General features: G+C 48.5%; 1 protein-coding gene across 1 annotated transcript; it reads left to right on the plus strand.

Annotated features, from left to right (window-relative positions):
* Nucleotides 1-16,298: 16,298 nt before the first annotated feature.
* LOC103626075 (receptor kinase-like protein Xa21) lies at nucleotides 16,299-20,296 on the plus strand. The gene is made up of 2 exons (XM_008646452.4): nucleotides 16,299-19,493; nucleotides 19,676-20,296. The coding sequence occupies exons 1-2, from the start codon at nucleotides 16,625-16,627 to the stop codon at nucleotides 20,104-20,106; spliced, it is 3,300 nt and encodes a 1,099-aa protein (XP_008644674.1). The 5' UTR covers nucleotides 16,299-16,624; the 3' UTR covers nucleotides 20,107-20,296.
* Nucleotides 20,297-27,337: the final 7,041 nt, after the last annotated feature.

The following is a 27,337-nucleotide window of genomic DNA, read 5'->3' on the forward strand; positions in this document are numbered from 1 at the left end:
CTCCGTGCATCGCGCTAAGGAACATGTCCATTGGGGATGTGTGTCCTAAGGAATCCGAAGAGCCTTCAAATGCACAAGATCAACCATGCTCCTCCATGCAAGCATCTCCACCGACTCAAAATGAGGATGAAGCTCAAATTGATGAAGTAGAAGATCAAGCAAATGAGCCCCCTCAAGATGATGACAATGATCAAGGGGGAGATGCAAATGAGGAAGACAAGGAGGATGAAGAACAAAGGCCGCCACACCCAAGAGTCCACCAAGCAGTCCAACGAGATCACCCCGTCGACACCATCCTCGGCGACATTCATAAGGGGGTAACTACTAGATCTCGTGTTGCACATTTTTGTGAGCATTACTCTTTTGTTTCCTCTATTGAGCCACACAGGGTAGAGGAAGCACTCCAAGATTCGGATTGGGTGGTGGCGATGCAAGAGGAGCTCAACAACTTCACTAGGAATGAGGTATGGCATTTAGTTCCACGTCCTAATCAAAATGTTGTAGGAACCAAATGGGTCTTCCGCAACAAGCAAGACGAGCATGGTGTGATGACAAGGAATAAAGCTCGACTTGTGGCCAAGGGATACTCCCAAGTCGAAGGTTTGGATTTCGGTGAAACCTATGCACCCGTAGCTAGGCTTGAGTCAATCCGTATATTATTGGCCTATGCTACTTACCATGGCTTCAAGCTTTACCAAATGGATGTGAAGAGTGCCTTCCTCAATGGACCAATCAAGGAGGAGGTCTATGTTGAGCAACCTCCCGGCTTTGAAGATAGTGAGTACCCTAACCATGTCTATAGGCTCTCTAAGGCGCTTTATGGGCTCAAGCAAGCCCCGAGAGCATGGTATGAATGCCTTAGAGATTTCCTTATTGCTAATGGCTTCAAAGTCGGCAAGGCCGATCCTACTTTATTCACTAAAACTCTTGACAATTATTTGTTTGTATGCCAAATTTATGTTGATGATATCATATTTGGGTCTACTAACGAATCTACTTGTGAAGAATTTAGTAGGATCATGACACAAAAATTCGAGATGTCTATGATGGGGGAGTTGAAGTATTTTCTAGGATTTCAAGTCAAGCAACTCCAAGAGGGCACCTTCATTAGCCAAACTAAGTATACTCAAGACATTCTAAACAAGTTTGGGATGAAGGATGCCAAGCCCATCAAGACACCCATGGGAACAAATGGGCATCTCGACCTCGACACGGGAGGTAAGTCCGTGGATCAAAAGGTATACCGGTCGATGATAGGTTCTTTACTCTATTTATGTGCATCTCGACCGGATATTATGCTTTCCGTATGCATGTGTGCAAGATTCCAAGCCGACCCTAAGGAAGCTCACCTTACGGCCGTGAAACGAATCTTGAGATATTTGGCTTATACACCTAAGTTTGGGCTTTGGTATCCTAGGGGATCCACATTTGATTTAATTGGTTATTCGGATGCCGATTGGGCGGGGTGTAAAATCAATAGGAAGAGCACATCGGGGACTTGCCAGTTCTTGGGAAGATCCTTGGTGTCTTGGGCTTCAAAGAAGCAAAATTCGGTCGCTCTTTCCACCGCCGAAGCCGAGTACATTGCCGCAGGCCATTGTTGCGCGCAATTGCTTTGGATGAGGCAAACCCTGCGGGACTACGGTTACAAATTGACCAAAGTCCCTTTGCTATGTGATAATGAGAGTGCAATCAAGATGGCGGATAATCCCGTCGAGCATAGCCGCATTAAACACATAGCCATTCGGTATCATTTTCTTAGGGATCACCAACAAAAGGGAGATATCGAGATTTCTTATATTAATACTAAAGATCAATTAGCCGATATCTTTGCCAAGCCACTTGATGAACAAACTTTTAACAAACTTAGGCATGAGCTCAATATTCTTGATTCGCGCAATTTCTTTTGTTAGATTGCACGCATAGCTCATTTATATACCTTTGATCATGTCTTTTTCATATGCTATGACTAATGTGTTTTCAAGTCTATTTCAAACCAAGTCATAGGTATGTTGAAAGGGAATTGGAGTCTTCGGCAAAGACAAAGGCTTCCACTACGTAACTCATCCTTCGCCGTCACTCCAAGCAACTCTCCATTCTTAGGGGAGAAAGCATGAGCACCAAGCAAAAGAACTTCGTCTTTGGTATAATCTTAACTCATTTATTTATGACCAAAGGGGGAGATTGCAAGGGCTCTAATGATTCCGTTTTTGGCGATTCATGCCAAAGGGGGAGAAAGTAAGAGCCCAAAGCAAAAGGACCACCACCACCAATTTCAAAAACTTTGTGTTTCCAAGAATATTATCAATTGGTTTCCTATTGTGTTCAAAAGGGGGAGAAAGTAGTATTTCAAAAATGATACATCAAAACCCTCTTGAACACTAAGAAGAGGATCTCATTTAGGGGGAGTTTTGTTTAGTCAAAGGAGAAGCATTTGAAACAGGGGGAGAAAACTACAAATCTTGAAAATGCTTTGCAAAATCTTATTCATTTACCTTTGACTATTTGCAAAAGAACTTTGAAAAGGATTTACAAAAGAGTTTGCAAAAACAAAACATGTGGTGCAAGCGTGGTCCAAAATGTTAAAAATAAAGAAACGATCCATGCATATCTTGTAAGTATTTAAATTGGCTCAATTCCAAGCAACCTTTGCACTTACATTATGCAAACTAGTTCAATTATGCACTTCTATATTTGCTTTGGTTTGTGTTGGCATCAATCACCAAAAAGGGGGAGATTGAAAGGGAATTAGGCTTACACCTAGTCCCTAATTAATTTTGGTGGTTGAATTGCCCAACACAAATAATTGGACTAACTAGTTTGCTCTAGTGTATAAGTTATACAGGTGTAAAAGGTTCACACTCAGCCAATAAAAAGATAAGTTTTGGATTCAACAAAGGAGCAAAGAGGCATCCCGAAAGGCTCCCTGGTCTGGCGCACCGGACAGTGTCCGGTGCACCAGGGGACCCCGCGCAAAACTCCTCAGCCTCGGGAATTTCCAGAAGCCGGCGCGCTATAAATCACCGGACTGTCCGGTGTACACCGGACAGTGTCCGGTGCTCCAACGGGACGCGGCTCTGGAACTCGCCAGCCTCGGGATTTTACGAAGGCTGCTCCGCTATAATTCACCGGACATGTCCGGTGTGCACCGGACTGTCCGGTGCATCCTCGGAGCAACGACTATTTCGGCGCCAACGGCTACCTGCGACGCATTAAATGCGCGCGCAGCGCGCGCAGATGTCAGGCACGCCCATACTGGCACACCGGACATCCAACAGTACATGTCCGGTGTGCACCGGACATCCAGGCGGGCCCAGAAGTCAGAAGCTCCAACGGTCAGAATCCAACGGCATTGGTGACATGGCTGGGGCACCGGACATGTTCGGTGTGCACCGGACTGTCCGGTGCGCCATTGAACAGACAGCCTCCACCAACGGTCAAGTTTGGTGGTTGGGGCTATAAATACCCCAACCACCCCCACATTCATGGCATCCAAGATTTCCACTTCTCAACCACTTACAAGAGCTAGGCATTTAATTTTAGACACACCAAAGAGATCAAATCCTCTCCAATTCCACTCAAGGCTTTAGTGACTAGCGAGAGAGATTTGCCGTGTTCTTTTGAGCTCTTGCGCTTGGATTGCTTCTTTTCTTTCTCACTTGTTCTTGTGATCAAAACTTCATTGTAATCAAGGCAAGAGGCACCAAGTGTGTGGTGGCCCTTGCGGGGAAGTTTTGTTCCCGGTTTTGATTTGAGAAGAGAAGCTCACTCGGTCCGAGGGACCGTTTGAGAGAGGGAAGGGTTGAAAGAGACCCGGCCTTTGTGGCCTCCTCAACGGGGAGTAGGTTTGCAAGAACCGAACCTCGGTAAAACAAATCATCGTGTCACACTCTTCATTTGCTTACGATTTGTTTTTCACCCTCTCTCGTGGACTCGTTTATATTTCTAACGCTAACCCGGCTTGTAGTTGTGTTTATATTTGTAAATTTCAGTTTCGCCCTATTCACCCCCCTCTAGGCGACTATCAGTGCTTCTCCGGCTAATGCTCGGCCTGCCCACTCCTGCTCGATGTTTTGCCGGAGCTGCACAAGTTGTCCTGCTTCCTCGTCGAGCTTGGCCTGCATCTCGCGGATTTGCTCGAGCTGTGTGTCCTGACCCCCCACAGGGACTGGGACCATAGCTAGCTCCCGCAGGATGTCAACGCGAGGCGTAGGCCTAGGGGGATCATCGTCCTCCGGCATACCAAGGTGGTTGCCTTTGTCGTGACCCCCTAGATCGACGTGGAAACATTCGCGACTTGGGCCACAACCCTCGTTGTCAAGGCTGTGGCCGTCATCGGAGCAATTGGAGAGGCAGTAGTCACATGCGGTCATGAAGTCTCGCATGGCACTAGGATTATTGAGCCCGGAGAAATCCCAACCAGAGTCGGGCTCGTCATCTTCCTCGGAACCCGGGGGCCCGTAGGTCGAGACGACCGTCAGTTGGTCCCAGGTTGACCACATATGGTACCCCGGAAGGTTAGGATATGCCTTTATGAAAGCGCTCACCGAAGCAGGGTCGCTTGGTGGATCGAAGCTGAATCTAAAAGGCACAGGGTGGAAAACGGACGGTACCTCTCGATCGATGGACGGTGACGAAGTCGCGTCGGGGACGGACTGCACAGTTATCTTAGGTACGAGGCTAACGCCCAGCAAGTCCTCCACGAGAGTGCTGGCATCGTTTGTCCGCTTGGGGTTGGCACGTTGCGGGGAAACGACGCTCGCCATCGTCTCAAGCGCGAGGTCAACGCCTAACGTGTCCCTCGCTGGGGTGCCAGCGTCGTCGACTCGCTCGACAGTCGACGAGGTGCCGCCTCCTGCTTGGCCACGGTTGCCCCACCTCCTCCTCCTGCGGCGAGGAAGGCGACGGGACAAACCCAGATGCTGCTCTTCCGCCATGGGGGGAAGACGTCGCCGAGTCCGCCGCCGCCGGGCGGGCTGACGGTCGCCGTTGTCGCTGTCGCGCTGCGGAGGAAGGAGTACCATGTCATAGCTGCCGTCGAGGGACATGAACTCAAGACTCCCAAAACGGAGCAGCGTCCCGGGCTGAAGAAGTCGCTGGAGACTACCCATCTGGAACTCAACGGGAAGTTGTTCGTCAACACGCAGTAGGCCCCTACCTGGCGCGCCAACTGTCGGTGTTTCGACCCCGGGGGGGTCCCTAGACCGACGAGTAAAATTGTCGCTGTGTGCCCCAGCCCAGATGGGTTGGCGCGAGATGGAACACAAGGGGGGAGAACCGCGGCTCGTGTTATCCTGCGCCCAGGGCGGATGCGCTTGCAGTAGGGGGTTACAAGTGTTCGCGAGGGAGAGCCTGTTCGTCGGCCTGTCCTCCCGCGCGACCACCCTCCCGTATGAGGGCTTGGCCCTTCCTTTTATAGATGCAAGGAGATGGTCCAGGTGTACAATGAGGGTGTAGCAATATGCTAACGTGCCCGGCAGGGAGGAGCCAGAGCCCTATGTACATGCCAACGTGGTTGTGGGAGAGGTGCTAGAGCCATGTGCACGCGGTGTCATGGCCGTCGGAGGAGCGCTTGAGCCCTGTAGAAGCACAGCTGTCGGGGCTGCTGGGACCTTGCTGACGTCTCCTTGCTTCCGTAGGGGGTTAGAGAACCGCCGTCGTCATGGACGCATGCGGGGGTGCCATCATTACTTGTTTACCGGGGTGAGCCAGATGGGACGCCGGTCTTGTTCCCTGTAGCCTGAGCTAGCTAGGGGTAGGGAAATGATGTACCCCTTGTGGCGTGGTCGGTCCTAGCCCAAGGTCGGGCGAGGCGGAGACTCCTCCTGAGGTCGAGGCCGGGGTCGGGCGAGGACGCGATTCCTTCCGAGGTCGAGGTTGAGGCCGAGCCCTGGGGTCGGGCGAGGCGAAGACCACCTTCCGAGGCCAAGGTTGAGGCCGAGCCCTGGGGTCGGGCGAGGCGGAGACCACCTTCTGAGGCCGAGGTTGAGGCCGAGCCCTAGGGTCGGGCGAGGCGGAGACCACCTTCCGAGGCTGAAGGCGAGGGCCGAGCCCTGAGGTCGGGCAAGGCGGAGTTTCCTGTTGCGCCTGAGGCTGGACTTAACTGTTGTCAGCCTCATCCTGGCGGGTGGCGCAGTAGTCAGAGCGGGGCAGGCGGCGCTGTTTTCCTGTCAGGTCGGTCAGTGGAAAGGCGAAGTGACTGCGGTCACTTTGGCCCTGTCGACTGAGGAACGCGCGTCAGGATAAGGTGTCAGGCGATCCTCGCATTGAATGCTCCTGCGATACGGTCGGTTGGCGAGGCGATCTGGCCAAGGTTGCTTCACTGCGAAGCTAGCCCAAGCTGGGCCTCGGGCGAGTCGAGGGCGCGTCCGTTGCTTGAGGAGGTCCTCGAGCGAGGCGTGAATTCGCCTGGGAGTACTGTTCCTGCCCGAGGCTGGGCTCGGGCGAGGCGAGATCGCGTCCCTTGAGTGGACGAAGCTTTGACCTGAATCATGCCCATCAGTCTCTGCGGCTTGCGCTGATGGTGATTTACCAGCCGAGTTTAGGAGTGTTGGGGGTACCCCTAATTATGGTACCCGACACCTTGCATATGGTGACCTCGAGGACACGATTTGGTGACCTCCAATTGAAAGTCTCCTAGAGGGGGGTGAATAGGCAAATCTGAAATTTATTAGGTTTAAGCACAACTACAAGCCAGGGTTAGCGTTAGAGATGTAAACGAGTCTGAAAGAGAGTGCGAAAACAAATCGCAAGCGAATAAGAATGGATGACACAGTGATTTGTTTTACCGAGGTTCGGTTCTTGCAAACCTACTCCCCGTTGAGGTGGTCACAAAGACCGGGTCTCTTTCAACCCTTTCCCTCTCTCAAATGGTCACCTAGACCGAGTGAGCTTCTCTTCTCAATCAAACGGGACACTAAGTCCCCACAAGGACCACCACACAATTGGTGTCTCTTGCTTTGATTACAAGTGAGTTGGAAACAAGAATAGAGGAAGAAGAAAAGCAATCCAAGCGCAAGAGCTCAAATGAACACAAATGTCTCTCTCTTTAGTCACTAATTTGTTTGGAGTGATTCCGGACTTGGGAGAGAATTTGATCTCTTTGATTGTGTCTTTGAATGAAGTCTAGAGCTCTTGTATGAGGTTTGATGGCTGAAAACTTGGATGCATTGAAGTGTGGTAGTTGGGGATATTTATAGCCTCAACCACCAAAAGAACCGTTGGTGAAGGCTGTTGTCGTATGGCGCACCGGACAGTCCGGTGCGCCAGCCACGTCACCAGGCCGTTGGGTTCCGACCGTTGGAGCTCTGACAAGTGGGGCCACCGAACAGTCCGGTGGTGCACTGGACAGGTCATGTTCACTGTCCGGTGCGCCTCTGGTGCCTGCTCTGACTTCTGCGCGCGCAGGCGCGCACTGTAGCGTTTCACTGTAGCGTTGCAGGTGACCGTTGGCGCTTAGAGCCGTTGCTCCGCTTGGCACACCGGACAGTCTGGTGCTACACCGGACAGTCTGGTGCTACAGCAGACAGTCCGGTGAATTATAGCGGAGCGGCCTCCCCGAATTCCCGAAGGTGGCAAGTTCGGAGTTGGGTTCCCTGGTGCACCGGACACTGTCCGGTGGTGCACCGGACAGTGCGGTGCGCCAGACCAGGGCTGCCTTTGGGTTGTCTTTTGCTCCTTTTCTTTGAACCCTTTCTTAGACTTTTTATTGGTTTGTGTTGAACCTTTGGCACCTGTAAAACTTATAATCTAGAGCAAACTAGTTAGTTCAATTATTTGTGTTGGGCAATTCAACCACCAAAATCATTTAGGAAAAGGTGTAAGCATATTTCCCTTTCAATCTCCCCCTTTTTGGTGATTGATGCCAACACAAACCAAAGCAAATAAATAAGTGTGGAATTGAACTAGTTTGCAAGATGTAAGTGCAAAGGTTACTTGGAATTAAACAATATACATTTCATAAGATATGCATGGATGCTTTCTTCATATTTAACATTTTCGACCACGCTTGCACCACTTGTTTTGTTTTCGCAAACTCTTTTGGAAATTCTTTTCAAAGTCCTTTTGCAAATAGTCAAAGGTAAATGAATACGATTTTGAGAAGCATTTTCAAGATTTGAAATTCTATCCCCCTGTTGCAAATGCTTTTTCTTTGACTAAACAAAACTCCCCCTTAATGAAATTCTCCTCTTAGTGTTCAAGAGGGTTTTAGATATTAATTTTGAAAGGGGTTATACCAATTTGAAAATTCTATCAAAAATAAGATACCATTTGAAAAACCTTCTTTTAGTACAAATTTTAAAGACTTCATTTTTGAAATTGGTGAATTGGTGGTGGTGCGGTCCTTTTGCTTTGGGCTAATACTTTCTCTCCCTTTGGCATAAATCGCCAAAAATGGATACCTGAGTGAAATATAAGCCCTTTTTCAAACTTTCTCCCCCTTTGGTAAATAATATAGGAGTGAAGATTATACCAAATTGGAGAGCGGTGTGGAGCGACGGCGAAGGATGAATAATTCGATGGAGTGGAGTGGAAGCCTTGTCTTCGCTGAAGACTCCATTTCCCTTTCAATCTATGACTTAGCATGAAATGCACTTGAAGAACACATTAGTCATAGCACATGAAAGAGATGATCAAAGGTATATAAATGAGCTATGTGAACAAGACATCAATCAAAATTCCTAGAATCAAGAATATTTAGCTCATGCCTAAGTTTGGTAAATGTTTTCTCATCTAATGGCTTGGTAAAGATATCGGCTAATTGTTCTTTGGTGTTAATATATGCAATCTCGATATCCTCCCTTTGTTGGTGATCCCTCAAAAAGTGATACCGAATGGCTATGTGTTTAGTGCGGCTATGCTCAACGAGATTATCCGTCATGCAGATTGCACTCTCATTATCACATAGAAGAGGAACTTTGGTTAATTTGTAACCATAGTCCCTAAGGGTTTGCCTCATCCAAAGTAATTGCGCGCAACAATGGCCTACGGCAATGTACTCGGCTTTGGCAGTAGAAAGAGCGACAGAATTTTGTTTCTTAGAAGCCCAAGGCACCAGAGATCTTCCCAAGAACTGGCAAGTCCCTGATGTGCTCTTTCTATCAATCTTACACCCTGCCCAATCAACATCTGAATATCCAATTAAATCAAATGTGGATCCCTTGGGGTACCAAAGGCCAAACTTAGGAGTATAAACTAAATATCTCAAGATTCGTTTTACGGCCCTAAGGTGAACTTCCTTAGGATCGGCTTGGAATCTTGCACACATGCATACCGAAAGCATAATATCCGGTCGAGATGCACATAAATAGAGTAAAGAACCTATCATCGACCGGTATACCTTTTGATCTACGGATTTACCTCCCGTGTCGAGGTCGAGATGCCCACTAGTTCCCATGGGTGTCTTGATGGGCTTGGCATCCTTCATCCCAAACTTGGTGAGTATGTCTTGAATGTACTTTGTTTGGCTAATGAAGGTGCCCTCTTGGAGTTGCTTGACTTGAGATCCTAGAAAATACTTCCAACTCCCTCATCATAGACATCTCGGATTTTTGAATCATGATCCTACTAAACTCTTCACAAGTAGATTTGTTAGTAGACCCAAATATGATATCATCAACATAAATTTGGCATACAAACAAATCATCTGCAATAGTTTTAGTAAAGAGAGTAGGATCAGCTTTTCCGACTTTGAAGCCATTAGCAATAAGAAAATCTCTTAGGCATTCATACCATGCTCTTGGGGCTTCCTTGAGCCCATAAAGTGCCTTAGAGAGTTTATAAACATGGTTAGGGTACTTACTATCTTCAAAGCCGGGAGGTTGCTCAACATAGACCTCCTCCTTGATTGGTCCATTGAGGAAGGCACTTTTCACGTCCATTTGGTAAAGCTTAAAGTCATGGTAAGTAGCATAGGCAAGTAATATGTGAATTGACTCAAGCCTAGCTACGGGTGCATAGGTTTCACTGAAATCCAAACCTTCGACTTGTGAATATCCCTTGGCCACAAGTCGGGCTTTGTTCCTTGTCACCACACCATGCTCATCTTGCTTGTTGCGGAAGACCCACTTGGTTCCTACAACATTTTGATTAGGACGTGGAACTAAATATCATACCTCATTCCTCGTGAAGTTGTTGAGTTCCTCTTGCATTGCCAACACCCAATCCAAATCCCTTAATGTGTCTTCTACCCTGTATGGCTCAATAGAAGACACAAAGGAGTAATGTTCACAAAAATGAGCAACACGAGATCGAGTGGTTACCCCCTTATGAATATCGCCGAGGATGGAGTTCAAGGGGTGATCTCGTTGTATTGCTTGGTGGACTCTTGGGTGAGGCGGTCTTGGATTCTCATCATCTTCCTTGTCTTCATTAGCATCCCCCCTTGATCATTGTCCTCCTCTCGAGGTGGCTCCTCTTGATCTTCATTTTCATCATCTTGAGCTTGATCCTCATCTTGAGTTGGTGGAGATGCTTGCATGGAGGAAGATGGTTGATCTTGTGCTTGTGGAGGCTCTTCGAATTCCTTAGGACACACATCCCTAATGGACATGTTCCTTAGTGCGACGCATGGAGCCTCTTCATCATCTAGCTCATCAAGATCAACTTGCTCTACTTGAGAGCTGTTAGTCTCATCAAACACAATGTCACAAGAAACTTCAACTAGTCCAGTGGAATTGTTAAAGACTCTATATGCCCTTGTGTTTGAATCATAACCAAGTAAAAAACCTTCTACAGCCTTAGGAGCAAATTTAGATTTTCTACCTCTTTTAACAAGAATAAAACATTTGCTACCAAAGACTCTAAAATATGAAACATTGGGCTTTTTACCAGTAGTTCGTATGATGTCTTCTTGAGGATTCGGTGAAGGTAGAGGCGGTTGATGGCGTAGCAAGCAGTGTTGATTGCTTCCGCCCAAAACCGGTCTGAAGTCTTGTATTCATCAAGCATGGTCCTCGCCATGTCAAGTAGAGTTCTATTCTTTCTCTCCACTACACCATTTTGTTGTGGCGTGTAGGGAGAAGAGAACTCATGCTTGATGCCCTCATCCTCAAGGAAGCCTTCTATTTGTGAGTTCTTGAATTTTGTCCCGTTGTCGCTTCTAATCTTTTTGATCCTTAAGCCAAACTCATTTTGAGCCCGTCTCAAGAATCCCTTTAAGGTCTCTTGGGTTTGAGATTTATCCTGCAAAAAGAACACCCAAGTGAAGCGAGAATAATCATCCACAATAACTAGATAGTACTTACTCCTGTCGATGCTTATGTAAGCTATCGAGCCGAATAGGTCCATGTGGAGTAGCTCAAGCGGCCTGTCAGTCGTCATGATGTTCTTGTGTGGATGATGAACACCAACTTGCTTTCCTGCTTGACATGCGCTACAAACCCTGTCTTTCTCAAAATGAACATTGGTTAGTCCCAAAATGTGCTCTCCCTTTAGAAGCTTATGAAGATTCTTCATCCCAACGTGGGCTAGTCGGCGGTGCCAGAGCCAACCCATGTTAGTCTTAGCAATTAAGCAAGTGTCGAGTTCAGCTCTATTAAAATCAACTAAGTATAGCTGACCCTCTAACACTCCCTTAAATGCTACTGAATCATCACTTCTTCTAAAGACAGTAACACCTAAATTTGTAAAAAGACAGTTGTAGCCCATTTTACACAATTGAGAAATGGAAAGCAAATTGTAATCTAAAGAATCTACAAGAAAACATTGGAAATAGAATGGTCAGGAGATATAGCAATTTTACCAAGTCCTTTGACCAAACCTTGATTTCCATCCTCGAAAGTAATAGCTCGTTAGGGATCATGGTTTTTCTCGTAGGAGGAGAACATCCTTTTCTCCCCAGTCATGTGGTTTGTGCACCCGCTATCAATAATCCAACTTGAGCCCCCGGATGCATAAACCTACAAAACAATTTTAGGCCTTGTTCTTAGGTACCCAAACGGTCTTGGGTCCTTTCACATTAGAAACAAGCACCTTGGGTACCCAAACACAAGTCTTTGACCCCCTTGTGTTTGCCCCCAACATATTTGGCAACTACTTTGCCTGATTTATTAGTGAGCACATATGATGCATCAAAAGTCTTAAATGAAATGTTGGGTTCATTTGATGAAATGGGAGTTTTCTTCCTAGGCAATTTAGCATGGGTTGATTGTCTAGAACTAGATGTCTCACTCTTATACATAAAAGCATGATGAGAGCCAAAGTGAGACTTCCTAGAGTGAATTCTCCTAATTTTGTGCTCGGGATAACCGGCAGGGTATAAAATGTAATCCTCGTTATCCTGAGGCATGGGAGCTTTGCCCTTAACAAAGTTAGACAATCTTTTAGGAGGAGCATTAAGCTTGACATTGTCTCTCTGTTGGAAGCCAATGCCATCCTTAATGCCAGGGTGTCTCCCATTATACAGCATGCTTCTAGCAAATTTAAATTTTTTATTTTCTAAGTCATGCTCATTAATTTTGGCACTAAGTTGAGCTATGTGATCATTTTGTTTCTTAATTAAAGCTAGGTGATCATGAATAGCATCAACATTAATGTCTCTACATCTAGTGCAAATAGTAACATGCTCAACAGTAGATGTAGAGGGTTTGCAAGTACTTAATTCAACAATCTTAGCATGTAAAATAGCATTCTCATCTCTAAGATTGGAAATAGAAACATTGCAAACATTTAAATCTTTAGCCTTAGCAATTAATTTTTCATTCTCAAATTTAAGGCTAGAGAGGGATGCATTCAATTTATCAATCTTAGCAATTAAACTAGCATTATCATTTCTAAGATTAACAATTGAATCATCACAAACATCTAACTTCTCAACCTTAGCAATTAATTTGGCATTTTCATTTCTAAGGCTAGAAATAGTGTCATGGTAAGTGCTAAGCTCACTAGTTAATTTTTCATTTTTCTCTACCTCCTGAGCATAAGCATTTTTAGTCTTAACATGCTTTTTGTTTTCCTTTATAAGGAAATCCTCTTGACTATCCAAGAGTTCATCCTTCTCATGAATAGCACTAATCAATTCATTCAATTTCTCTTTTTGTTGCATGTTAAGATTGGCAAAAAGAGTAAGCAAGTTATCCTCATCATCACTAGAATTATCCTCATCACTAGAGGTTGCATACTTAGTGGAGGATCTTGATTTTACCTTCTTCTTCTTGTCGTCCTTTGCCATGGCACTTGTGGCCGACGTTGGGGAAGAGAAGGCCCTTGTTGACGGCGATGTTGGCGGTGTCCTCGTCGGAGGAGGAGTCGGTGGAGCTCTCATCGGAGTCTCATTCCCGACAAACATGGGCATCGCCGCCCTTCTTCTTGTAGTACTTCTTCTTCTCCTTCCTCTTTCCCCTCTTGTCGTTATCCCTGTCACTATCACTAGATAAAGGACATTTAGCGATAAAATGACCGAGCTTACCACACTTGTAGAAAACTTTATTGGAGCGGGGCTTGTAGTCCTTCCCCCTGCTTTGCTTGAGGATTTGGTGAAAGCTCTTGATGATGAGCGCCATCTCCTCGTTGTCGAGCTTGGAGGCGTCGTTGTGGAGCCTACTTGACGTAGACTCATCTTTCTTCTCCTCCGTTGCTTTGAATGCAACGGGTTGCACATCGGGTGTGGAGGAGACGCCTTGCTCGATGATTTTCTTGGAGCCTTTGATCATCAATTCAAAGCTCACAAATTTTCCTATAACTTCCTTGGGAGACATTAATTTATATCTTGGATCACCACGAATTAATTGAACTTGAGTAGGGTTAAGGAAAACGAGTGATCTAAGAATAACCTTGACCATTTCATGGTCATCCCATTTGGTGCTCCTGGGGTTGCACACTTGGTTCACCAAGGTCTTGAGCCGGTTGTACATGGCTTGCGGCTCCTCTCCTTGGTGAAGCAGGAAGCGACCGAGCTCCCCCTCGATCGTTTCCCTCTTGGTGATCTTGGTCACCTCGTCTCCTTTGTGCGCGGTCTTGAGTATGTCCCAAATCTCTTTGGCGTTCTTCAACCCTTGCACCTTGTTATACTCCTCTCGACTTAGAGAGGCGAGGAGTATAGTGGTGGCTTAGGAGTTGAAGTGCCGGATTTGGGCTACCTCGTCCGAATCATAACCTTCATCCCCTACGGATGGTTCCTGTGCACCAAACTCAACAATGTCCCAAATGCTAGCGTGGAGTGAGGTTAGATGGTGCCTCATTTTATCACTCCACATACAATAATCTTCACCGTAAAAAACCGGTGGTTTGCCTAGTGGAACGGAAAGTAAAGGGGTGCGTTTGGAAATGCGAGGATAGCGTAAGGGGATCTTACTAAACTTCTTGCGCTCATGGCGCTTAGAAGTGACGGAAGGCGTGTCGGAGCTGGAGGTGGAGGGCGATGAAGAATCGGTCTCGTAGTAGACCACCTTCTTCATTTTCTTCTTCTTGTCGCCACTCCGGTGCGACTTGACGCGGGGAGGTGATTCCTCCCTCTTCTTATTTGCGGACTCCCCCGATGGAGTCTTCCCGTGGCTTGTGGCGGGCTTCTCGCCGGTCATCATCTCCTTCTTGGCGTGAGCTCCCGACATCACTTCGAGCGGTTAGGCTCTTAATGAAGTATCAGGCTCTGATACCAATTGAAAGTCGCCTAGAGGGGGGTGAATAGGCAAATCTGAAATTTATTAGGTTTAAGCACAACTACAAGCCAGGGTTAGCGTTAGAGATGTAAACGAGTCCGAAAGAGAGTGCGAAAACAAATCGCAAGCGAATAAGAACGGATGACACGGTGATTTGTTTTATCGAGGTTCGGTTCTTGCAAACCTACTCCCCGTTGAGGTGGTCACAAAGACCGGGTCTCTTTCAACCCTTTCCCTCTCTCAAACGGTCACCTAGACCGAGTGAGCTTCTCTTCTCAATCAAATGGGACACTAAGTCCCCACAAGGACCACCACACAATTGGTGTCTCTTGCTTTGATTACAAGTGAGTTGGAAACAAGAATAGAGGAAGAATAAAAGCAATCCAAGCGCAAGAGCTCAAATGAACACAAATGTCTCTCTCTCAAGTCACTAATTTGTTTGGAATGATTCCGGACTTGGGAGAGAATTTGATCTCTTTGATTGTGTCTTTGAATGAAGTCTAGAGCTCTTGTATGAGGTTTGATGGCTGAAAACTTGGATGCATTGAAGTGTGGTGGTTGGGGGATATTTATAGCCCCAACCACCAAAAGAACCGTTGGTGAAGGCTGCTGTCGTATGGCGCACCGGACAGTCCGGTGCGCCAGCCACGTCACCATGCCGTTGGGTTCCGACCGTTGGAGCTCTGACAAGTGGGGCCACCGGACAGTCCGGTGGGGCACCGGACAGGTCCTGTTCACTTCCTGGTGCGCCTCTGGTGCCTGCTCTGACTTCTGCGTGCGCAGGCGTGCACTGTAGCGTTGCAGGTGACCGTTGGCGCTTGGAGCCGTTGCTCCGCTTGGCACACCGGACAGTCCGGTGAATTATAGCGGAGCGGCCTCCCCGAATTCCCGAAGGTGGTAAGTTCGGAGTTGGGTTCCCTGGTGCACCGGACACTATCCGGTGCGCCAGACCAGGGCTGCCTTTGGGTTGTCTTTTGCTCTTTTTTTTTGAACTCTTTCTTGGACTTTTTATTGGTTTGTGTTGAACCTTTGACACCTGTAAAACTTATAATATAGAGCAAACTAGTTAGTTTAATTATTTGTGTTGGCCAATTGAACCACCAAAATCATTTAGGAAAAGGTGTAAGCCTATTTCCCTTTCACCAATCTTCAAAACTGCTTGGGAACATATCCTCGAACACCTTGTAGGCACCACTCTGGATGTTGTTCCCACTGTCCAAATCTGACCTCAAAGTGCAACACTGATCTTCCCAACGATTGTCATCCAACAGAAGAGAAATTTCCAGGAATTCGAACTCCTCTGGTACCAATTGTTAGCAACCTCCAATCACATGAACACAACAGCCACCACCAAGGCAAGGGTATAAATCTGATACATGCATACACTAGTACAGAGATGGAGTTTGGGAAGTAGCAATCAGGGAAGGGAAGAAGATGAATCAGATCGATAGGTGAAGAAGCATCAGAAGCACATCTTAGCAGGATGAGGAGAGACGTCTAACCGCTATAGGAAGAAGTGGATGATACGAGTGGTGTATTCTGAATATCCGATGGTCCCTGGCCCTTGCCTTGTTTCTGCTCTTTGTAGTGCTCATTTCAGTTAGTTGGGCCGACCTGTACCATATAGGACAGGTTCCTAACAGATAATAACAAAAATTTTCACAAAGATCGATGCTCAGGACAGCTTTGGATTTTAAACTCTGTTTTCGAGTCCATGGGGGCGGATTATCTACCCAACCTGATTTTGCGTGTTGCCATCCCTACGCGATAGTGGGATCTGCGTCAGGCCGGAAAATGACGTACCTGCACTCAGGTCATACTTTAGTCGCAAAAGCCCACTCCTGTCTCGATCCTTCGCCGTGCAGCGGCCGGCGGCCGCCTAGCACGAGTCGAAGAGAAGACTTAACGACAATGTCGTCAACGCAACGGCAATTGAAAGAGTCAGGCACCATCTGGCATCTGCGTCGTGCTATAAGTAGTAGCTGCTGACTGCTGTTACATTCCAAGCTCCAAAGCAACGGCCGGGCATGGCGATCACTCCACAGACCATGGTCCTCCTCTCCCTGCTGCTGTCCTTGTCGTCCCTGCCCATTGCCCTGGCGCTCGCGGAAGCGGGAGCCGAGAGCGAGGACACCGCGGCTCTGCTCGCCTTCAAGGCCGCGGCCGTCGGCAGCAGCAGCGGCACTAGTGGCGCCGTGCTCGCGTCGTGGAACGGCAGCGGCGCCGGCCCGTGCACCTGGGATGGCGTCAAGTGCAGCCGCATCGGACGTGTGGTGGCGCTGAGGCTGCGCTCCCTCGGGCTCTCCGGGACGCTCTCGCCGGCCGTCGGCAACCTGTCGTCGCTGCGGGAGCTCGATCTGAGCTCCAACTGGCTGCGCGGCGAGATCCCCGCGAGCCTCGGCCGCCTGCGCCGCCTCCGGACGCTCGACCTCAGTGTCAACACCTTGTCCGGCGCGGTCCCCGGCAACCTCACCGCCTGCACCAGCCTGAGGTACCTAAACCTCGGCAGCAACAGGCTCAGCGGGCACGTACCGGCGGGGCTCGGCGGCGCGCTGGCGCGGCTCGAGGTGCTCTGGCTCACCAACAACAGCGTCACGGGGGCCCTCCCAGCGTCGCTGGCCAACCTGACGTCGCTGCGCCAGCTCGGCCTTGGGCTCAACGCCTTGGACGGCCCGATACCTCCGGAGCTCGGCCGCAACATGGCGCGCCTCGAGTACGTCGACCTCTGCCACAACCACCTGCGCGGCGAGATCCCGGCGCCGCTGTACAACGTGTCGTCGCTGGCGAGCCTCGACGTGGGGCAGAACGCGCTGCACGGAGGCATCCCTGCCGGGATCCACGTGCAGCTCCCTCGGCTGCGGTATCTGGCCTTGTTCGAGAACCATTTCAGCGGGGCGATCCCTCCCACCATCTCCAACCTCACCCAGCTCGTAGAGCTCGAGCTGTCAGAGAACCGGTTCAGCGGCCTCGTGCCTCGCGATCTTGGGAGGCTGCAGGATCTGTGGAAACTGCTGCTGGACGACAACATGCTCGAAGCGGGGGACAAAATGGAGGGGTGGGAATTCATGGAGTCGTTGGCCAACTGCAGCAAGCTAAATCTTTTCGGTCTGGGTGGCAACGATTTCACCGGAGATCTTCCTGCTTCGGTTGCTAAGCTCTCGACAACACTTGAGTGGCTTTACCTAGAAAACCTTGCGATCTCCGGGAGCATCCCCTCGGAGATCGGAAACCTGGTCGGCCTGAAAGTACTTGTTCTGACGGATACTGACATCTCAGGAGCAATTCCTGATAGCATCGGGAGGATGGAGAACCTGGTTGAGCTACACCTGGACAACAATAGCCTGTCGGGGCCGGTACCGTCATCGGTGGGGAATCTCACCAAGCTCATGAAGCTATCGGCGAGCGGCAACAGCCTGGGAGGATCAATCCCGAGGAATCTCGGAAAGCTCACCGACCTCACCAGCCTTGATCTTTCAAGCAACCACCTGAACGGCTCGATCCCTGAAGAAACATTCCAGCTGCAGTCTCTTTCGCTGCTCCTGGACTTGTCACACAACTCCCTCTCCGGACCACTCCCTCCCAACGTCGGAAGGCTGGCCAACCTCAACACGCTGAGACTGTCAGGAAACCAGCTGTCCGGCCAGCTACCGGCAGGCATCAGAGACTGCGTGGTTCTGGAGGAGCTCCTGCTGGACAGCAACTCGTTCCAGGGAAGCATACCTGAGGCTCTAGGCGACATCAAGGGCCTCCGCGTGCTGAACCTGACCATGAACGGGTTCTCCGGTGCGATCCCCGACGCCCTTGGTAGCATACGCAGCATGCAGCAGCTGTACGTAGCGCGCAACAGCCTCTCCGGGCCGATCCCAGCCGACCTGCAGAACCTGACGTCGCTGTCCGATCTGGATCTGTCCTTCAACGACCTGCAAGGCGAGGTGCCCGACCGAGGCTTCTTCAGAAACCTGCCTCGCTCATCGGTTGCCGGAAACGAAAACCTCTGTGGCGGAATGCCTCGGCTTCGCCTGCATCCGTGCCCCACGTCCGCTTCGGGGAAGAACAGTCGGAGCAAGAGGTGGCCGCCGCTGAAGCATGTTGAAATGGCTCTGGCGACAGTGGGCGCAGTCGTGTTCTTGGCATCATTATTAGCCGCAGCTACTCAGCTCGTCGTCTGTAGGAGCCGTAAACAAAGGCGGCAGCAGACGAAGAGGCAGCCCCTAGGAGCCCCAGCAGCGACCGGAGAGCGGTACGAGAGGGTCTCTTACAAGGAGCTGTCGGAGGGGACGAAGGGGTTTTCAGACGCCAACCTGCTCGGAAGAGGAAGCTACGGCACAGTCTACAGGTGCGTTCTCAGCCGTCTCACCGACGATGGCGGAAGAACCGTAGCCGCCTCCGCCGCCGCCGTCGCCGTGAAGGTGTTCGACCTCGAGCGGTCCGGATCCACGCGAAGCTTCGTGGCCGAATGCGAGGCGCTCCGGAGCGCGCGCCACCGCTGCCTCGTAAGGACCATCACGTGCTGCTCGAGCGTGGACCGCCAGGGGCAGGAGTTCAAGGCCCTGGTGTTCGAGCTCATGCCCAACGGCAACCTGAGCCGCTGGCTCCATCCGAGCCCGAACGAGGCCGACCCCGAGAGCACGCTGAGCCTGATCCAGAGGCTCGATATCGCCGTGGACGTCGTGGATGCTCTGGACTACCTCCACAACCACTGTCGGCCGCCGATCGTTCACTGCGACCTCAAGCCCAGCAACGTCCTCCTCGCCCAGGACATGAGCGCTCGGGTCGGAGATTTCGGCCTTTCCAGGATCCTGTCTGACTCTGACAGCGCGTGCAGGGCCAAAGCCGCCGATCCGAACTCGAGCAGCGTCATTGGGATCAGAGGCTCCGTTGGCTACGTCCCTCCAGGTGATTGATCGATCTGTTGTGTTTTGCTCCTAGACAGCTTTGACCTGACGATGAGTATATATATATATATATATATATATATATATATATATATATATATATATATATATATATATATATATATATATATATATATATATATATATATATATATATATAATCTGAATGCCTTTTTTTTGCAGAGTACGGGGAAGGCAGCGGCGTCTCCACCCTCGGCGACGTTTACAGCCTAGGCATACTGCTGCTGGAGATGTTCACAGGACGGAGCCCCACGGACGACGCGTTCGGAGACTCGCTGGACCTCCGCGGGTTTTCAGAGGCCGGGTTTCCTGGCAGGATACTGGAAATAGCGGACCCGAACCTATGGGCACACCTCCCTGACACTGTCACAAGAAACAGGGTCCGGGAGTGTTTGCTTGCGGTCATTCGGCTCGCCCTGTCCTGCTCAAAGCGCCAGCCCAAGGACCGAACGCCCGTACGGGATGCGGCCACGGAGATGCGCGCGATCAGAGACGAGGCGTACCTGATGATGCTTGCCGGCTCTGTGGTGGTCCGAATGGAAGGGGAAGTAGTGGGAGGAGCAGTGGCCCCATCATTGACGTCCCAAAGCTAGAAATAAAATCCTTGGTTCAGTGCCGTTATTATGACACCGAGAAGAATGGTCTTAGTTTTAGCCTAGAAAGATTTCGGTTGGGGCCAAATCCCAGCAAGGGTCCATCAAAACCAGCACGCTGGGCCGAAGCAGGGCCTGGCTGCACAAACCGTGATAGAAATTTCAAACTGTACTGCTGTTGATTAGCGCATTCTTGGTTGGGCCCGGAATATGTGCCGCCACGGCTGACTTTGGTTGGGCCACAAGCCCACGGCTAAGGTCTGTCCTGTCCCCAGCTAGTACTAGCAGTGACCCCATGAACATCTGTAGAAGCGTGCATACCGCACCGCGTACAGCAGTACTAGTACTGTACTCCTACTGTTGTGATCTGCAGCCTCCTGTCTCCGATCAGAGCTGCCGGCCCTGACGCCTCCTGTCTCCGATCCGCGCGATTTGCATCCCGCGCGCCGGCCGGGACGCCGGCCTCTGCCTCATCGTCAGTGCATCCATTGATGGCACACTGATTGATGCTCCTCTCTCTAGTAGCTACTAGGTACGGCAGCTAGGACGCTAGGTGCAGGACGACGTAGGCTATGACGTTATGAGCCTGTACTGTTACTCCTGCGGCAAGATGTCATCTTACCTTAACAACACAAGGGAGCTATTTCTACTAGCGGCCAGCGGGCGGGTCTGCTGGCGCGTCTGCCTGCACGGGGCCCTTCTGCGGCTGCAGCAACAGTGGTTCCGTACGCCGGAGCATGACCGGCGGGCCACGGCCAATATGAAGGTCTGGGTTCCCGTCGTCGTTCGTACGTACTACGTGCTGCAGGCAGAGAGGGCAGTAGAGGAGGCCGATGGATCGAGCCAGCTTCCGCTTCGCTGCTGAGGTGGTGCTCATGAGCAGCGCTAGCTAAGCTAGTAGCTACTTGATGGCAATCACTGAATCACAGGCGCCAATCCGCGGACGTCGCTTTTGACGCTAGCTCTCATTAATCCCATGCATGCAGCGATGTGCATGTGCGAGGTGATGTGATGTGAATGTGATGCCCCGCACACATGAGATGCCATTCAATAATAGGAACCCCCGGGCGTCTTCCCTCCTCGCCAGGAAACCCTCCTCACCGTTGCAATATTTGCTTGGCATACTTCCAATCCTTCCTTATATACGTGAACGCACCCACCTAATCACCTGATACCTAGCTGCCTGCTCGTGGCACCAGCACCACCGATCGCCAAGCTAGCTAGGACGGCCGACCGATCGATCGAGCTGCTGCAAGGGCGGCCGCCGGCGACTCTCGATCGCTAGGCGCTAGCTGCCCGCCGGCGCCGGTACGTATATATGGCGACGGGGGACGACGCGGTCGGGACACGGAAGGGCGGCGCCGGCACCGGCGGTGCAGCTGGCGGCGGGGGCACGCCTACCACGCAGACGCAACAGCAGCAGCAGCAGACGCCCCCGCCGCCCGAGCAGGGGGTGAGCTGCCCGCGCTGCGACTCCCCGAACACCAAGTTCTGCTACTACAACAACTACAGCCTGTCGCAGCCGCGCCACTTCTGCAAGACGTGCCGCAGGTACTGGACCAAGGGCGGCGCGCTCCGCAACGTGCCCGTAGGCGGGGGCTGCCGCAAGAACAAGCGCTCGCGCTCCGCGGCGGCCGCGCGCCTCTCGCTCAACCTGCCGCTGGAGGCCGCCGCCGACCAGCAGGCGGCGAGGCTGGGCTTCCTTGGCGCCGCCGCTCATCCGGTGTTGTCGTCGTCGTCGATCGGCGGCGGCGGCCCCGCGGCCGACTACCACCAACCGCAGGTGGGCGCCGCCGTCGGGATGATGATGGCCCTGCCGCGGCTCCACGCCGCCCCCTGTTGGCGCCGGCCACCGGAGTTTGGAGCTGGACGGCGATCAGCGGCGGCTCTGTTTTTTCACCTGATGAAAAAACCACTCAACAGAACAGAGGCTGGTGAGTACGTAGAGAATACTTTGCCGCAGACTGCGCAACTGCGCCCTGCACTTTCTCCTTTATTCTTTTTGGTGTTCACAACAGAATGCGATCCGCTTTCCCCGCCACGCCCGCCCACGCTGCGTCGTGCCCGCCTTTGGCGCGGGAACGTTTCATGCGTGGCGTGGCGAGAATGCCGCTGGGCCGCACCGTGAACGCAGCACGGCTCTGGCCTTACACCAAGCGTTCGTGACTCATGCAACTACCTGGACTTAGAATAAAAACATGACTATGCAGCTATGCCTAATTGCAGTATGAAACATGGCATGCTCGTGATTAGAAACAACATTTCACCCCCTTAATCACGCTGCACTTCAATCACACCAAGTTGCTGTCGCAGCTCCACGAACCTGACACGCCCAAGTGCCTTTGTTAAGATGTCTGCCAGCTGATCTGCTGTGCTCACATGATCAATGTCGACATCCCCTCTTTCAACACAATCACGAATGAAATGGTATCTTGTGTCTATATGTTTGCTTCTATCATGGTGAACTGGATTCTTACTCAATGCAATTGCTGATTTGTTATCCACCAGAAGTTTCACCTGCGGCGTTGGAATGCCTAGCAGCCCACCCAGAAGTCTGCTGAGCCAAATGCCTTGACAAGCAGCGTTGGCACTTGCAATATACTCAGCCTCACATGACGATAGAGCTACCACCCTTTGCTTCTGAGATCCCCAAGTCACCAAACTTGTTCCTAACAGAAACACTGAACCACTTGTGCTCTTTCGGTTATCAACATCCCCAGCTAAATCACTGTCACTATAGCCAGTCAGACTTGTTTCAGATGTGTTCAGCTTCCTGTAGATGCAGCCATAGTTCACAGTACCTGACAGATACCTGAGAATCTATTTCACAGCTGCCCAGTGACTTGCCTTCGGATCCTCCATGTACCTGCTAACTATCCCAACTGAGTAGGCAATGTCTGGTCTAGTGTTGACCAGATATCTCAGACTTCCAATTACACTTCTATACTTTGTCTTGTCGACTGAAGGTGTCTTGTCATTTTTGCTCAGCTTCAACCGATTTTCCATGGGCACATGACAGGGATTACACCCTTTCATACCTGTCTGCTCTAGGATTTTCAGTGTATACGAACTCTGACACAGTGAGATCACCCCCTCCTTTTGTGTTACTTGGATGCCTAGATAGTAAGTCAGCAGTGTAAGTCGCCTAGAGGGGGGGTGGATAGGCGAAACCTGAAAATTAAAACTTTATCCCCCAACTAGATCCCTTGATTAGTGGTTAGAACAAGATATATAAATATCAGAGTATAAAAACTAAGTCCTTGCTTATAAAGAGTATTGCTAAATAATGCGGAATTGATAAATCAATACTACTAATAAGTCTATGAGAATAAAGCAAGAAGGCTTAGGTAAGAAGAGCAATAACACAAGTTCTCTCTTGCAATTTGTTGCTTCACTAAATGGGAAGTTAACTTAAAGCAACACCAAATAGAATTAGCAAAGAGTGGTGCAAGAGAAACTTAGAAAGGGAGAGGAAAAACAAATTACAAGAATAAGCACATAAGACACGTGTGATTTGTTTTACCGAGGTTCGGCCCTCGAAGGCCTAATCCCCGTTGAGGAGTCCACTTAAGGACGGGTCTTTTTCAACCCTTTCCCTCTCTCCACCGATCACCCAAGGATCGGCGAGCTCTTCTTCTTCTCAAGGATCACTCTCAATCCTGCAAGGACCACCACACTCTTTGGTGTCTCTTGCTAGCTTTTACAAGCCTCCAAAACTTTGGAGGAAGTTCGATGGGAATCAAAACTCCACGCACAAATGAACACAAAGATGTAGCACACACTATCTCTCAATGAATCTCACAAGGCACTAGGGCTAAACTCAATTGAGTAGCTCTCAATTTCCTGCTCTCTCTTTTGTGGCACTTGTGTCGGTTGTAGTGGTCTAGATCTTGTGTATAGGATGTATCAATGAATATATGTGGTTGGGAGGGCTTGAGTATGTCAACTATGTGACTTGGAATGTAGCTTGGACTCCCACCCCCTTGAAGTGGCTGGTTGGGGTGGTATTTATAGCCCTCAACCACCCATATAGCCGTTGGGGCGCATCTGCCAGAAATTGCACTGGCGGACGGTCCGCGGCTAGGGCCCGGACGGTCCGCGACCCTCCAACGGTCGATTCTGACATCTTCAACGGATACTTCTGATAGATCAACGGCTAGATCAACGGCTATCTGCCTCGGTGACACCACGCGGACGGTCCGCCCTTGGTCCCGGACGGTCCGCGCCAGCTCTATAATTCCTTTTGCTCAACTTGTCACCTTCGGGCTTTTTGGTTCTGCACCGACCGGACGGTCCGCGCCTGAGGCCGGACGGTCCGCGCTTGGCCTCGGACGGAGCTTGCTTTTTCATCGGATGGTCCGTAGTAGAGATATGTGTTTTTGCATTGGTTCTGTCCGAGGATCATCCTGGTGTCGCGGACGGTCCGCCGCAAGGGCCCGGACGGTCCGCGCTTAGTCTGTTTTTCCAAAAAGCTTCTCCTGTCCAGAATAATCTACGGTATTCCGGACAGTCGATTTAGAATAGTTGTAGATGAACCTTTGACACCTGTAGAACATATAATCTAGAGCAAACTAGTTAGTCCAATTATTTGTGTTGGGCAATTCAATCACCAAAATCATTCTAGGAAAAGGTTTGACCTTATTTCCCTTTCAATCTCCCCCTTTTTGGTGATTGATGCCAACACAAACCAAAGCAAATATATAAGTGCAGTAATTGAACTAGTTTGCAACAGGTAAGTGCAAAGGTTACTTGGAATTAAACCAATTTTACATTTCATAAGATATGCATGGATGCTTTCTTCATATTTAATGTTTTGGACTATGCTTGCACCATTTGTTTTGTTTTTGCAAACTTTTTTGTAAATTCTTTTCAAAGTTCTTTTGCAAATAGTCAAAGGTAAATGAATAAGATTTTGAGAAGCATTTTCAAGATTTGAAATTTTCTCCCCCTGTTTCAAAATGCTTTTCCTTTGACTGAACAAAACTCCCCCTCAATAAAATCCTCCTCTTAGTGTTCAAGAGGGTTTTAAGATATTGATTTTGAAAATACTATTTTCACCCCCTTTTGAACACAATAAGATACCAATTTGAAATTTACCAATTGAAAATTATTAGTTTTCTAAAACTAGGTGGTGGACGGTGCGGTCCTTTTGCTTTGGGCTAATACTTTCTCCCCCTTTGGCATGAATCGCCAAAAAACGGATACTTTGAGTGAAATATAAGCCCTTGAATAGCTACTTTCTCTCCTTTGGCAAATAAAACATGAGTGAAGATTATACCAAAGACGGAGAGACAGCGGGATACCGGCAAAGAGTGGATAATACCAATGGAGTTGAGTGGAAGCGATGTCTTTGTCGAATACTCCATTTCCCTTTCAATCTAAGACTTAATACATGAGATGCTCATGAAAACATATTAGTCTTAGTCTTGGCACATAATGAAGATAAGAAATATGCAAATGTACCAAAGGAAAGAGACATGATTAAAAAGGATATGTCAATTAAGATTAAACAATTCTATACAATATAGATTGCTCCCGCTAAATATGTGCATAGAGAGGAAAACAAATTTGGTCTAAAATGCCAAGTGCACATAATTAGGTTAATGAGACCATGCCTATATCATAAAGAGTGTAAAGTGCATTGTGTCATAGTATAAGTGTGATGCTCATGACATTTTATGCACTTATGAAAGTATGTTATAAATATCTCAAGCATTTACCCTTAAGGATTTCAAGGAGACTTAAGGACCATCCACCTTTGGAACAAAAGGCAGCTTATCCTCGTTACAAGGTTAAGCTTTAAGCTCCTTGACAATAAAATTACTTCACCCAGTTTAAACAAAGATGTAAAAATGAATGTTTGAGAAGTTAAACTAGGTATGAAGCAGGGTTATTGCATGAACATGCTTTCTCTTCCTTTTATACAAGATATGCAAGGAATGTAGGAAGATTTAGGTACATGTGTAAATAAGTATTGAATGGTTTTACCTTTTTGTACCTTTACATAGAAATGCTCTCTTCATTGTGCCTTGTCCGTCGTTTTAGTTGCTTAAGACCTATACTTTATGACAATGTATGGAAATATTTTGCACAAGAGAGAGTTCTTACAACTAGTGATCCTTTTCTAAGTCATTGTTTTTTGATAAAAGGTGGATCACTAATCGCATAAATATATCATGAATTCTCCTTTTAACTTAGTGCATATCAAGATAGATGTCGATTGAAATTACCAATTGAAATCAAATTGAAATTACATGATGCACTAAGTAGCATAAGTGATAATTGAAGTTATTCAATGATCAAACAACAGATGCGATCAAAAGAACAACATAGGCATTAGATTTTCAATCAAGCTCAAAAATAGGAGAATCCAATAAATATGCTACTTTAACATTGAAAGCTACAATCCTTGATAAAGGTGACATTATATTACCAAGTTGGATTGAAATGTAGTAGCATGCTTTATGAGAAGCTTGTTCTCATACAAGAAACTATATGAGATTACTAGGTTAACGTGCTAGTCTCGAGATAATCAAGATATAGAAATAGGCTCCCCCTAAAGATATGCATCAAGAATGAAAGAAATGGGTGGATGCATTCATTTTTAAAGGTAAATAAAGAGAAACACTATATATCTTTGATCAAGGCTTAAAAGATTTGCAATACAATTTATGCCTGTTGTTCTCACAATGAAAGAGATTTAGAATGCTCACAACTACACCATTGATGTTTTGAAGATCTCATGTTGTTGCTCTTGACGTCTTTCTCTTTCATGTGAGTGTTTTCCCTTTGTAGTTGTTTCTTTTTCCTTCCAAACTTATTGAAAATACTCAAGAAAGATGTTAATAGCACAAAGGAGTATTTGATGAATGATGATTTCTTTAGATAGAAAATAAACACAATTCATCATCCATAAGTCATATAGACATGAAGTAAAATCCTTAACATTAGTGCACATTACTTGGAAAGAGGAATATGCACCCTTTTGATATTTGATCAATCATGGGAATTTTACTTCTTCATATTGAATTCATTATCATAACTTTAAAAGCATATCAATATGAGAACAGATATAGCAAAGGCATGAATTAGATTCTAATGGACACGTGCATTTATGAAAATGTGATTGAATGCACATCTAGTCGACTATGGTCCAATAAAGAATCTATTCTTCTCATAGGTAGAATATGATATATTAGAGTAAACAATCATTGATAGGAACTATATTTGA

Source organism: Zea mays, chromosome 5 (assembly GCF_902167145.1).
Source record: "Zea mays cultivar B73 chromosome 5, Zm-B73-REFERENCE-NAM-5.0, whole genome shotgun sequence".
NCBI lineage: Eukaryota > Viridiplantae > Streptophyta > Magnoliopsida > Poales > Poaceae > Zea > Zea mays.